Source organism: Rhinolophus sinicus, linkage group LG02 (genome assembly GCF_036562045.2).
Source record: "Rhinolophus sinicus isolate RSC01 linkage group LG02, ASM3656204v1, whole genome shotgun sequence".
In the NCBI taxonomy this organism is placed as follows: Eukaryota; Metazoa; Chordata; class Mammalia; order Chiroptera; family Rhinolophidae; genus Rhinolophus; species Rhinolophus sinicus.
This window is the reverse complement of record NC_133752.1, coordinates 25,810,001-25,824,461: the sequence shown is the minus strand read 5'-3', so window position 1 is coordinate 25,824,461 and position 14,461 is coordinate 25,810,001. Positions and strand designations below refer to the sequence as shown.

Below are 14,461 nucleotides of genomic sequence, written 5' to 3'. Positions count from 1 at the left end.
TTAGCAGTAGGGCCCTCGCCTGTTTGTTTGCTTTCCGTAGACTACCAAATTGCAGTTTACATGGGCCCGATTGAGAAAGGACTGTATTTTCAATTTTATCTAAACTAACCCTCACAGAATGGACTTTAAACGAGTCCTGCACAGAACTGCAAAAAATGCCAACAACAACGCAAGCACCAATGAACAGGAAAATAGTAGCACTGATGCCAGTTTTACTATTTCTCATATAATATTTTTCTCAGCCACATCATGAGCTCTAACAATAACAAACTAATCAGATCTAACATGAAGTTGGCAAAAAAAAAAAAAAAGTCCTTCAAGTATCAAAACTTAGATTCGTATCCACCATTCATATGAATGGTCCTTGCCAAAATGAACACTGTGCCCTGGGGACGTGGCTAATCGTATTCTTATACATTTTACAAATAAGTATTTTTTATGAACAGGATCAAAAAATGGAGAGCTCACTGATCTAGAGCTTTGCTACTCAAAGTGCAACCTGCAGAGGAGCCAGTATTAGCATCACCTGGCAGCTCGTTAGAAATGCAGTCTTAGGTCCACCCCTTAACTACTAGATCAGGAGATCCCAGGCGGTTCACGTGCATGCTTCTGTCTGAGGAGCAGCGCTTTAGGACTTACTTCTTAAACGATCTGAATCCCAACAGTTCAGCTTTTATTTAAAAGTTTAGACCGATTCGTCTTTTGAATTTTTGAACTCAGAAACTTATAATTTCTAATATCTGTTATCAAGTGTTCTTCAAAATTATAAAGAAACTATCCCCATAAACCAAAGATCCAGTGATATAATCTATGTATAACTCACTGTTATGTCTTATTCACTCCAGTACATATAAAACGAATGTCAGGACCCTCGCACAAGAAAGACCATCCAGTCACATCTTAATCGTTCGATCACCCCCACTTACTTTTGTTTGATCATCAGCTTTGAACACGTAGCAGATACTCCGCTGATTGGCTGCATCGTCCTTAATCAGACAAGCAAAGTAACTGGGGTCGTGACTGTTGTGAATCAGCTTATGCACATGCTGAGGCTTACACTCGAAGATGCTGGAACAGATCAGCGGATCCCATTGTTGACTTTTTCCTGGCTCAGGTTCACACTTCAGTCCGGAGGGTGAAACACAAAGCCGGACTTGCTTGCTGCCAGGCTCCTTTATGGAAGACTGCCCACTGAGCCGTCGCACCTCTGCCACGACCCAAGGCAGCATGGGCATGGTGGTCAGAGAATGCACCGGCAAGGAGCCCACCAGCTGGAGGCCAAAGTCCACCCAGACCTCATTAGGCAACGGATGTTTCCTCGCTGTGAATGTTATCGGTTCCATCTTGGGAAAGGTCTGGAAACTCAGCAAAACGTTGCCACTCTTTTCTATTTTAGACCAAGCAATCTATTGTACGTGCTTCTGGTGCAGAATCCTGGGGGAGAAACACAGAGGCATTAGAATTTAATGAAGTCACAGCAATAGCTGCTTTCAAAGAGTTATTATCTCAGAAGAACTTAGTCTGAAATTCAAACACAGGAAGAAATAGGCATTAGTTCAAATAAGCTGCTCTGCTGAGAAAGAGCTTTCTTGCAACTGCATTTCATATAAAACCTAAAAATGCCATAAATGTCACATTTACGACAGGTTACAAAGATCCCACCAGGAAATTCCTGTTAAACTTACGCTTCATAGAACCCACAAAGGCAAGCACGGTAGAAAACAATATAATGCTACTTGGGAAGCTTGAAACCCTGTTGTATTAGTTACCATATGTTTCAAAGAGGATTGTTTTTTTAAGATAATCAAATTCAGTTCTGGGAACTACCCCCCAAAAAAAGTAATCGTGCAAAAAAAAGTATCAGCTATCCGTCATCGTCACAGTCTACAGACCGGTTTTAACCCCTTATCGCTTATGATACCACTTAAGTTTTAAAAGACTCTTCCTGGTGTATATAGTTCAGAGGTTCTGAATCACAAATTCAAACTCCATTAAGAGGTACTCGGTGCATATTATGTTCCAAACACCATCATAAATATTGTTTTGCTTAATTCATGTACTATAAGCCATCACCCCAACACCTTGCCCTTCCTCATCAAAATAGAGGGTGTTGCTTCTACTAGACCCAAACTCTCTGAACTGCCTTTCCCTCTCTATGGGTGATTTTCAACAACCATGTTTGATGTATCCTAACACCTTCCTGTGCTTTTGGATGGCACAACCTTGCTGGCCACAGCTGAGCTGTCTACAGCATCTCAAGCCCTATTCTCTACTCATTTGCTCCCTGGATGTTCACCCTCCCATGCATTCCCTGAGCACGTATACACATGCTGGGGAGAAACTCAATGAAGGCAGGGCGTCACATCTGTCTGATTCACCATGGTATCCCGGGGCCTAGCACAGCTCGACTCAGAATAGGCGCAATCCATATTTTAAAGGAGTGAATGAAGTCTCTCCCATACTACTAATAAAGATATTTTCCCTTGACTTCAAACCTCCCCCAGCCATAGCTCCTCCTTCCCTACACACATTTCTTCCAGAGAAAGTCTATGCTGTCTCCACTTCCTACTGTCCATCTACAATCTGGTTTGTGACTAGAAACACCACGGAGCCACTGAAATTGCTCCTGTTAGGATTGCCCACAGCTTCTGGTTGTGAAATCCAAAGGGGCTTTTAAGTCCTGAACTGCACTGTCCTCTCTGATGAATTTCTCAACGGTGACCACTCCTTCCTTTTTGAAACCTCCGGTTCTCATCTTAGCTCTTGGGTTGCTTCTTTTCAGGTTCTTTGACAGCTCTCTTTCCCTGTTCCACACCATCGTCTCCCCTCATTCCACCTGCTTTCTTTGGACAATCTCACATTCTAAGGGGGTTAACAACTACATTCTAACACTCCTACCTATGCTGCTGCTCAGAGATTACTTTGCATGTGTTATCTCATTTCATCTTCATAACAACCTTCATCTCTCACCTTAGTCTCAGTTGGAGACTATTATTGCCATATTTGTGACCTAGGAAACTGAGGCCTAGAGAGCTTGAGTTACTTGTCACGGGTGACATGGGGGAGTCTGCACCTCATTCTCAACCTATCCTCCAGAATGCTGCACGAGAATGCATCTACCTCTTACATTGTTTTGTACACCTGAAACTGAAAAAAAAAAAAAGAAAGAAAAAAGAATGAATTTTCTACATATACCCTGATGATTCCCAAGTGTTTGTCTCCCCTTGAAACTCAAAAAGTTCCAGATCAGTACAGGCCATTAAATATTTCTGTCTGGATAGCCTATAGGCACCTCAGTCTCAATGTAATTATTTTAAAACTAACTCAGTCTCACTTCCCTGTTCTCAAAACTTCTCTTCCTTCCTATAAGCTATATCTCCACAACAAGCATCAACATGTATTTTATTGGCCAAGGCACAAGCCAGGGAGTCATTGTTATAGACTAAAGATTTGTGTTCCCCCACCCCCAAATTCATACTATGAAATTCTAATTTTCAATATGATGCTATTAGGAGGTCAGGCCTTTAGGAGGTGATTAGGTCATGAGGGTGGAGCCCTCATGAATGGAATTAGTGCCTTTATAAAGGGACCCAAAGCGCTCCCTTGCCCCTCCCATAGAAAAATGATGGCCGTCTATAAACCAGGAAGTGGGCCATCACCAGACACTGAATCTGCCAGCACCTTGATCACGGACTTCCTAGCCTCCAGAACTGTGAGAAAGAAATTTCTGTTGTTTATAAAGCACCTGTCTGTGGTATGCTGTTATAGCATCCTGAATGGACTAAGGTAAGTCATTCAGATTCCTTCTTCATCCTACCACTACTTCTAAACTGGCTCTACATCTACATATATCTTATCTGTTCTCAACTGGAGAAAAAGTGCCCCAATCTTCAATCCATCCTTCACATATTTCCTAGAGTGATTTAACTGACACACAAAATTGATCATGTCACTCCTCTGCTAAAAAGTCCTTAATAAATAACTGCCCCGTAACAATCTCAAGTCTTCTACATGGTATATAAGGTCTCTTCGGAATCTGGTCCTGTCTGTATTTCCAACCTCATATTCTCCCCTAAAATGCCCTCCTTTGTGCACTGTTTGGTGAAGATAGAGAAGCAGTTATGGTTCACCACGGACGTTATTTCTCATGCTTCTGAGCCATAGTGCATACTGTTCATATCTCCCCAGAACATAGGACCTGTCACAAACTGTAAAGGGTCTGAAATTTTACTCTACATGCAAGCTAACATGTTAGCCTGACACGTTAGCCTGCTGGTAGAAGACATGAGATTCCTGGGTCTGAGACAAAGGACGATGTATTATTACTCAGAGCAATGCCAGGGAGTCAGCATCAGTTCCTTGACTCCCAATTCCCACATGCAGGGCGACACCTGCATCCACACTGGGTTACAAGAAAGGCACCTGAGTTGGGAGAGACCGGATATTTTATAATGGGGGGTAAGTATGTCTGCTCCAGAGGGAGACACTATTTCTATCTTCCATGGCTCTTCATTATTTTTTTTAAAAGATTGAAAAGGTAGTTCAGAACAGAAGCAGTGCCTTTGCTTGCAAGATATGTAGACACACTAGAGACCCATGCAGAATTATCTCCCGAAGATCTGACTCTTGTCCTCTAAACTAGTTCCAACTCACATTTAAGTCATGGCTCAAGCAACTACCACCTGTTTCGTGCAAGGTGATTTAGGGCATCCACTATGACGTGCTTCTGCACTTCACATCTAATCATCATATTCATTGTAGTCCCTCATCAAGACTGTAAGCTTCTTCAACTTTTAAGGTTTGAGATTTTTAAAATCAATAGGGAAATTCTAAACCTCTTCTGAACTAGAACAGAAGTCTCTTCTTTTTACTCTGTTTTTCTGTATGATATATATATACATATAAGCTAAGAGCTTTTTAATATAATTTGAACACAGTTCAGAGCTAATTTTTTTCTTTCAAATGTTCAGAAGTTCAAATACCCCCACTTTATTTAGAGCGACAACATATTTCATGAAAGTACATTCCCTGTCTCTTTTCCTTTAAAGTACAGTTTATCTTGATGAAAACAGACCTGAAGTTCATATGAGGTCTGACAATTAAGTTCATGAACTTGTTGCAATGATGTTGCTAACCTTTTTTGATATCAGAGGGATTATTCATTATGAATTTGTACCAACTGGACAAACAGTTCACCAAGTTTACTATTTGGCAGTGCTGAAAGGGCTGCATGAAAAAGTTAGACGAAAATGAACTTTTTGCCAACAACTCATGGCTCTTGTATCGTAACAATGCACCAGCTCACACAGCACTGTCTGTGAGGGATTTTTTAACCAATAAACAAATAACTGTATTGGAACACCCTCCCTACTCACCTGATCTGACTCCCAGTGACTTCTTTCTTTACCCAAAAATAAAGGAAATACTGAAAGGAAGACATTTTTATGACATTCAGGACATCAAGGATAATACGACGACAGCTCTGACGGCCATTCCAGAAAAAGAGTTCCAAAATTGCTTTGAAGGATGGACTAGGCACTGGCGTCAGTGCATAGCTTCCCAAGGGGAGTACTTCGAAGGTGACCATAGTGATATTCAGCAAGGAGGTGTGTAGCACTTTTTCTAGGATGAATTCACTAACTTAATTGTCCGACCTCGTATAACCCCATAAATAATGGTCTCTCTTTCTGTCTCTCTTTTTTTCTCTCTCTCACCTACATGTAAAAGTGGCATTAAATGTCTGGCTCAGCTTCCACTCCTGTAACTGAATCTGTTTCAAGTTCTAACTGTTGACAGCTGCTAATCCCAAGACATGTTTAAAGAAGTACTAGAATTATTATAAAGCAAAGAGCCGGGACCTCACAATCAGTGTAGATGAGGCACTTATTAATATGGTGGCAACAAGCATCACAGAATTACTTTTGGTTTTTTTTATAAGGGAATATATATACCTAGTGCAAAGCAAAAAAATCCACAATTCAGTCATTTCAATCATTTGGTAAGTAATCAGTCATCAAATGTGTTCTGCCGTTTCACTGACAAAACTATTTGAATGCCTAAAGTTTTCACTTTTCAACCGGCAGGAGCACATTCTTAGTATCTCTGTAAAAGGTAGATTGAACCTTAACACTGTTTATAAACTATCAAATAATAAATTCTACCTCAAACATAGCCATAATTATTTATAAGCACTTTTGATTCTGTTGATGTAAGATTCAAGGTAACTTAGACTAGGCAACTGCTTGTATTACGTTTCAATAAAAAGTTGCATGAAACAGATGAACTACTCAGAGAATACTAACCATTAGATTATTTTTTAAGCCATGTCAATCTATATCATTTGCCTGCAACCTCTGACCATCCCGTAAGACCCAGGTAGAACCGACTCTTCCAAGGGGCCTCTTGTGCCTCATATGGTCACTAAGAATGTTCTTAGCTATGTTCTGTGTGTACAAGGCCTATCCCTTGCAGAGACCATCTGTATTCTACACAACTCCTACCTACCACAGCCCCTAAATATGGTAGGCACCCCAAATACAAAGATGCTTTTTTTTTTAAGAACAGATTCAATAATCTTGTTAGTGAGTCCTGCTATGAAAAATATTCCTGACAGCATGCACTTAGAATCATAAAAATTTACAACTAGAAACGTCTTTTTAAACCATTTAGAAATTTCCCTCATATTTGAAATGAGGAAACTGGGTTCTGGAGAAGTTAAGTGGCTTGTCCAAATTTCGTGACAGAATTAGGACAATCCAAGTCTTTGACTCCCATCCAAGTGCTGCAAAGAACCTCAGTTTCCTCGTGAAAACATTTTCAAGTGTGAAGTTAAGAAAGCAAGTTACTTAACTTCTCCAAATCTTAAGTTTACTCTTATAAGCGAATGGAACAAGATCATCCCCAAGTTTTCTTCTATCTCTGAAATCTGGTGAATCTAATTTTCATAATGTATAACACCAAATGTCCCCGACATTGTGTGGGGATAGAAAACTGCTCTCATCTTCCTGTCAAAAATATAAATGTGGAGGAGGTACATGAAGAAAGGATGGGGCTTATTGATCAGGAAGCAAAAGGAACAATGGTGGGAGTTAGTAGGCCACCATTGGGAACTCCCCCTCTTCCCAGCCCCCCAGGAACCTCCTCCTAGCAAACCACAAGAAGTAAGATGGGACTTCCCAGTAGCTAAGATGCTGCAGCCTCCTCAGGTTCCACCCTCACCTCCTCCTCAGAACTGGTGGGAGGGGAGGAGGGGAAGAACAAAGGATAAAGGGATAGGTGTTGGAAGCTTCTAGCTCCAGGCCACTTTAGGAAACAGCTGATGCTGATTAGCTGTTGGGGACCCCCAGGGTGGGCAGGGAGTCCCCAGGTGGCCACTCACCTCCTCTTTTGAATCAATGGTTTAATCTTTCTGTTCTTTAACCCAGATAGAGTGGGCATTCAGCTGAACAGAATTATTCTGCCACCTGAATACTCTACTCTCACCATGCAGTAAGACCACTGGCTTGGATAAACTATTTGTCCATTTTCTGCACAGAACCTCACCCAATCAGACCAGCGTGCTGCTCACCCAGGAACTGCCCACAGGTCCCTCACAAGCAGTCGTCTATTTCACCATCACAAGGAGCTCCTGGAGCCAGTGGTTCTAACCTTTGCATCATCAAGGACGCTCCCTCACTGGCGTGCGCGTCCAATTTAACGCATAACGATGTTGTGAATGATTTCCTTCCTATATAAATCAGAGCCAATTCAAGGCTAGTCATTTAGAATGCTACTGTCATTTCTTGTATTCTCTTCTTCTATACTGCACAGGATACAGGGGTAAGGCTGGGGTGTTTAGACAGCCTCCAGGGGTTACGTATAACCTTCCCTCCTGCACCGCTGCTTTAAGTTATTCTCCTAAAAGTAACTGTTAACACCTAATAGCACTTACTATGTGTCTATTAACCAACTTAGCTCTCATAACAACCTTAGACAATAAGGACCACTATTATCCTATTGGAATAAGGACTATGATGAACTATTATCATTATCAGCTCCAATTTAAAGAGAAGAGATGAGATGGAAGTTGCTGGCACAGAGAAATGAGGTCACTTGCTCAAAGTCATACTGGTAGCAAGTGGCAGAACCACATTTCCAATCCAGGTCCTTCCACAGAGTTTGTGTTGCTCTTAACCACTTTGCTGGAGGAACACCTATTGATTAACTGCCTCTTCTTGGACATTACATAAGATCTGCATTCTTACAACTCTGATAAGTATGTTTTATCATCCCCTTGTTACATTAGGATCCCGTGGCTAGTGAATGAAGGCAGGATTTGAATCCAGACCTGTCTTATGCCCAAATTTTTATTCTTCATGATCTAATAATATCTCTAGAGCGGAATTACTCGAAAATATCTTGCTAGTGGATTAACTGGGTTGTTTTTCTATCTAAATCTGGCTTGGCCTCAGTAATCCAAATCTAAATGTCAAAGTTATAAGCTAAAAGTATAAAATAAATGAATGTGATAATAGCAATAAGGCATGTTTATTGAATGCTCACTATATAGCAGGCACTGTTCTAAGAACTTACACAGATAACTTCATTAAGTTTGGCAACAAAGCCATAAGTGTTTAGCTACTTTGGAAGCGTAGATTCACTGATCATAAATAATGTATTGTTAAACGAGTACATTCTCTTTTTAAGAGAAAAAAGCTGCTGCTTGTCACAAAGGAAATGGGCACACTCAAAACTAAATGCTGCTTTGTTGGTACTAAAACATACTCCCTACATTCTGCACAGCTTCACTGAAACCTAAGTGTCAAGATTACTTCCCATGGTCCAAATATGACAAATCTTTTTCTAACCATTTAAAACCTGAAAAGGGACACGTTGCGCTTAAATCTAAGAATGCGTCAAATGGAAATCTCGGCTTGAAAATGGAAACCTTCAGGTCTTCTGTGAAGAATCTGGTTTAAAAATATTTTATGAGAATGTGGGGTGGGAAAGGAAGAAATGAAGATAAAAGTCAGCCAAGGCTACTGTACTGTATGGTAACAGTTCTGCACTGAAAAGCTAAATAAATCCTTTGCCATCATCAGCAAGATATACTTCTTGTCTGCTCTGTGGATACAGTCATTTTAATGAACAGATTCTGCTTCTCCCAGTTTTAATGACCAAGAAAAGAAAAGAGCCATGAAACATATCACATATTGGAACTAACATAGCCAAGAAACGAGAGGGACAGCTCAGCAGACAGGGCAAAGGGCAAAGCATATTCTGGCACCCACACACAAGCAGACGTAAGCCCCCTAATGGGCTCATATACATTTTAGGTCATTTGGAAATCTGAAGAGTGCAGACTATGGACCTTCAGAGAAATGCTGTGAAGGTAGTAAAAGGGGCATGAGGGAGTTGTCCTTTTGTGACATAAAATTAGAAGCATATGCAAAGACGGAATCCTCTCAAGCAGGCAGCCCTCCTCCAGGCAGCATAATGATTAGAGATGCTGATGTGAATGGGGAATAGGTGAGCATCATGCTGCTTGCCAGTGGTACATCCTAGAAGATCCTAGAAGATCTGGGCATGAAAGGAACCACCCACCCACCCCTGCCTCTGCAAGGGGAGGGGGTGGTACATCTGATTGCTATGAAGCCATTCTAGTGAAGGCTGCCTTCTAGAGTAGTGGGAGTCAGAGATTGTCAACAGCTGGGTAACAACAGACAAGAGGCAAGCTGTGTTTCTTCGGAGTAGCCCATTTCTTCCTCGAACCCTCTGCTACTATGACAATGTCACATGGGATGAAAGGTCAGCACTGACTTGACTGCACCCACCAGAAAGGTTATCATAATAAAAAGGGAAATCCCTAGAGCACTCAGTGGGAAGATTATGATAGACAATGGCACTGAGTCCCATTTGCAAAACTTTACTGTGATGCTAATCATTTCTCACTACACCAATGAATTTTTCTCCTGTTTTACTGGTTTGCAAACAGCTGGACAAATCCACATAAAGGCATTTATTTTAATTATCGCCTGATGATTTTATTACTGCTTTCAGTTCCTTTTATATCTCCTTGAGCTCAGCTAATAGTCTCAGGATACTCTACTTGTGTTCACTTCAGTAAATGTCCCCTCAGCATTTCACAGAGCGCCCTCTAACTCACATCTGTGTTCACTATCCAGTAGCTCGTGTTTTGTGAATGGTTATTTACAGATAAATCTAGAGAGAAAGCCCTTTTTATAGTCTTATTCCCCGGTAACTTGGTTGGGGAAAAAAAACACACAGGTAGATTTGAGGCTGTGGTAGCATTTCATTTCCAACAGATGTAAAACACCTGTTTACAAAAGCAGTCAATCCTTTTCTATACACACTTTTTCATGCAATGTCCTTATTCCTGAAATGTCTTCAAGGTCCCCAGGAAGGAGCTGATCATGAGGCACACCTCCTCTCTAACTAAGAGAATCCACCTGAATCTAGGAAAAGTTGCAGAACTCACCTGCTTCGGGGGTCCCTGCTCCAAGTGAATGAAAGAACATGAAATGCTCAGAAACATGGTTGTGCAAGCTGATTCCCAGCCTCCTGGAACAGCTCCCCATTCATTCTTCCCCCCACCCCTCCCACACAGAGCAGGCTCCCAACACACAACAAAACCTACAGGTGGCCATTCTCCAACTCCAACCAATCCCATCTGGAATCTGGGGAAGAGAATGAATTTCTGCTTTTCTAAAGAAGAGCCTCTTTATCAACGCCTCTGCAGTTTTGCTCAAGCACAGTGCAAAAAGTTTAGAAGTTTGGACTTGTAGAGATAGCTGAGTTTCTTGGGTGTGACCCATTTAAACCAGGTCATTTTTAAATGTTCTTTTAAAGTCTGATTATATTAATAAATGAAATCATCCAATCATCTAAGAGGAGTGATGAGGGACCTATATGAATACCTATCCATTAATGTAGGGCACTCTGAAAATTAAACTGGTGGAAGGAACACTCATCACTTTCAATTTCTTTTCCTCTTTAAGCAACTTTCAGAGAATAAGATATTTTAAACAAAATCACAACAAGTAAAGCCGCCTCTAGGTGGATTTCAAAGAAAACGATACCTCTTTTTAAAAAATAAAAACAACATGTGGCTAAGTTTGAGGGGTCCCATAATCACACAGTGATCAGGAAGCTGCTAGAAACAATTAGGCAGGGTTTCGAAATGACTGGTACAGGATGTGCCCATAGAAAGAAATGCTGTGCGCACTGGTGCAGCTGCCAAAGTTACTACTGCAAAGTACCCTGAACTTTTAAAGGGTGGCATGGGATTACTCTGACTGCCCTCCCCCTCAATCTGGTCGCTTTACAAACACGCTAGCCCTAGAGATATTTGGCGGGAGGGAGGAGGGAGGCGATGCGAGGACCAGAGAGCAGGGGAGGAGGAGGGCAGAGGGAGGGAGCTGTCCCAGCTCTGGGTCGTGACGGACTAGAAGGTTTCGCTTTCGTCCAAGTAGGGGGCGAAGAGGTGGCAATAAACTTCCTCCCCCAAGAGCCCTTCGGGCAGCTAGGACAGCAGAAACGCCCCTGGGCCGCCGGAATCCGGCTTCTCCACGGGCCTGGGAGCGCAGGGTCGTGCTGGGGGGTGGGGGGCGTTCACGATGCCCCTGAGGAGGGACAGCGGGGTGGCGCGGGTGAAGCCCAAGAAGGAGCCTACCTGTGCGGCGGCGCGCTCAGAGCGCGGGGCCCGGCTGGGGCGCGCAGGTGCTCGGGGGCAGCCTGGGGATGGCCTGGGCGGGCGGGGCGTCCATCGTGCCTGCGGGCAGTGCGCTTCCAGCCGCAGGGGCTTGGGAGGGGGCCCCTCCGCTCAGCTCCCGCCTCTTCTCCACCCGGCTGAGAAACGGCGGGTCCTGCGGCGGCGGCGGCAGCAACAGGCACCGTAGCGGCGGCGGCGGCGAAGAAGAAGGAGGAGGTGTCTGCGCGCGGCTCGCGTTTCCTCCTCCCCGGCTGGGCGAGCGCGGGGGAGGCGAGGGGAGGGCGGCAGCGGGGATCTCCCGACTTGGTCCTCGGGGACCTGAGAAGGGGACGCGGTGCCCTCTCCCTCCCCACTATGCCTTGTGACTGCCCGAGAGGCACTGCCGGGGCAGACGAGTCACACGCGGGCAACAGCTGCTGCAGTGCGGGTCCGCCGCGGCCTCCCTCCCCTCTTTGCCTCTCCCCCCTTCCCGGCGGTCCATCCTCCGCCCGCCCGGTGGCTCCAGCCCCGGAACGGGGGAGGGGGGTATCCCGGGCGCCATCCCAGCGCAGGGTCCTGGCCCGCCGTACGCCTGGGGCGCCGGGACGCGGGGCCGCGCGCGAGATTAAGGCCCTCGTGGCGGGATGTGCGGCCGCACAATCTTGCCCTCGGCCGCCTATTTATAGCAGAGGGCCGGGCCCGCGGTGCTCTCAGCAGGTGGCACTGCCAGCCCACTCTTTGCTCCCCTGCGGTAGCTTCGCCTCATCAGAACTCTCGCCTTCTCCTTCCGAAACGGACGCGGTGAACACTGGACAGAACACAGGAAGGCGACCAAACCACCTGGCTTTCCCCACATCACCCCTTCTTCCTGCCCTAGGGTTGGATGATGGCAGGGAGTGAAGTGAGGCACGGACATCCTACCGGGAGCTGGCAGGCAAAGCAGGAGAATCAGGAATTTGGGGAAACTGCAAAGGCTTAAGTACCCTCCCCTATGGAACACCGGTGAGCCCCGTTTCTGAACAACTGAGGGGATGACGCAGGGACTGGATTGGGCGCTAGTTCTCTCGCGCGCTCGCGCGCTCGTACACACACGCCTTTTCGCGTGCCTACCGTTGGGTCAGGTTTGGGGAAGTTCCCAGCGGCCTTGTTAGAGAGTGAGGAGACACTCTGGGGAGATGTAAGCCGACTGGGAAAGCGAGCTCCCAGGATTAGGGGATAGCGGTGAGCAGGAAACAGGCAACCCTCCCAAATCCCTGCCACACTAAGTAAATAGGGGCAGTTTCACTCCGGGGGATGGAAATTGTGGGATCTGAAGAAAGTAGGGTACCAGAGACGAGTGAGCAGGGAGGGGAGAGCAAGAACAGGAAAATGGAAATGAGGGGAAGCAGTCAGTAGTGGAAAAACCCAGGTGACATCTTTGGGGTTATCTTGCTTAGTGTTGCTGGAGGCCAGCTTTAGGGCAGTGACAGAGAGTTTGGGCTGTGGGGTTGGACTTGAACCCTAATCCCAACTCCACCACTGGTCTGGGGTGGCTTAGGCAAGCTACTGGACCTCCATTCTCTTACCTGTAGAATGAGGACCAATACACACTTCATAGGACCATTGTGAGGAAAAAATGGGAAAGTGTATGTAAGGTAGCACATACATGGGCCTCAACTAATGGCAGCTGCTATTGTTACTGTGGCTCAGGAGGCAAACACCAATCCAAGGTGCCCCCTCCTCCCTGCCTCACCAATAATGTAGTCCTAGAAGGTGACCCAGGTTCTTGGAGCCTTTTGATTAGGATTCCCTGATCCCATTCCTCTGGATGCTTACATCAAGGGGAAGTATATTTAAGTGGGACACAGAAGTTTTATCCACGGCTTGATTTAAAACTCTCGCAGTAGTGGTAGCTATTATTCATTGAGGAGCTATTCTATTAAGGGCATTGTGGTAGGTACTTTACATGTATTGTCTCTAATCATTATAAAAACTCTGCAGAGCAGAGAGGATTAAATCCACTTGACCAGGAAACTAAGAGGTTAATACCTCTTGGAGCCCATAAAGCTAATAGGTGCTGGGACCTGGAACATCCAAAGCCGCTTATAACACACTTTCTCTCTGGCCATTGTGTAGCCCTGTTGTAGCACTTAGCTCATTTTTGTTATAGCATAAATATTTGTGTACTTAGCCTTAAATTAAAAACAAAACAAAACTTGAGGAGTATATACAGACATGAATACTCTAATGATTAGAACATTCATTGGGTTATGGAAATTGTTTTTCATTAGGTTACAAGACCAGGTAAACAAGTTAAGCCATATTGTTGGTGCTTGGATCACCTCATAATTACCTCACATCTTTGTCTCCAACTGAGTTGTGCAGTTCTCATTCCTCTCTGCGGCACACACCTCCTGCTAGGATGTCAAGGCAGGGGCAATGTCATCCATTTCACTGACACCCCTAAACTGCCTTTCATATTAGGTCAGACAATTAAATTTATGAACTTGTTGCAACGATGTTGCTAACCTTTTTTTTTTTTAAATATCAGAGGGATTATTCTTATGAATTTGTACCAACTGGACAAACAGTTCACCAAGTTTACTATTTGGAAGTGCTGAAAAGGCTGCGTGAAAAAGTTAGACGAAAACGAACTTTTCGCCAACAATTCATGGCTCTTGCATCATGAAAATGCACCAGATCACACAGCACTGTCTGTGAGGGAGCTTTTAGCCAGTAAACAACTGTATTGGAACACCCTCCCTACTCACCTGATCTGGCCCCCAGTGACTT

General features: G+C 44.3%; 1 protein-coding gene and 1 long non-coding RNA gene across 4 annotated transcripts in view; one reads left to right on the top strand and one right to left on the bottom strand.

Moving 5' to 3' along the window:
• Nucleotides 1-11,811, bottom strand: part of TBC1D1 (TBC1 domain family member 1) — a 209,343-nt gene extending 197,532 nt beyond the window's left edge. For all 3 annotated transcript variants that reach the window (XM_019741932.2, XM_074322281.1, XM_019741934.2), the window contains exons 1-2: nt 11,672-11,811; nt 927-1,434 (exon numbers count right to left, since the gene is read on the bottom strand). In XM_019741932.2, the coding sequence (XP_019597491.2) occupies nt 927-1,343 (417 nt within the window). In that variant the 5' untranslated portion in view covers nt 1,344-1,434; nt 11,672-11,811. The remainder of the gene's footprint in view (nt 1-926; nt 1,435-11,671) is intronic.
• Nucleotides 11,812-12,555: 744 nt separating this feature from the next.
• LOC109452750 (uncharacterized) overlaps nt 12,556-14,461 on the top strand; it is a 12,678-nt gene continuing 10,772 nt past the window's right edge. Inside the window, exon 1 of the long non-coding RNA XR_012492914.1 lies at nt 12,556-12,691. This is a non-coding gene — a long non-coding RNA (uncharacterized LOC109452750). The remainder of the gene's footprint in view (nt 12,692-14,461) is intronic.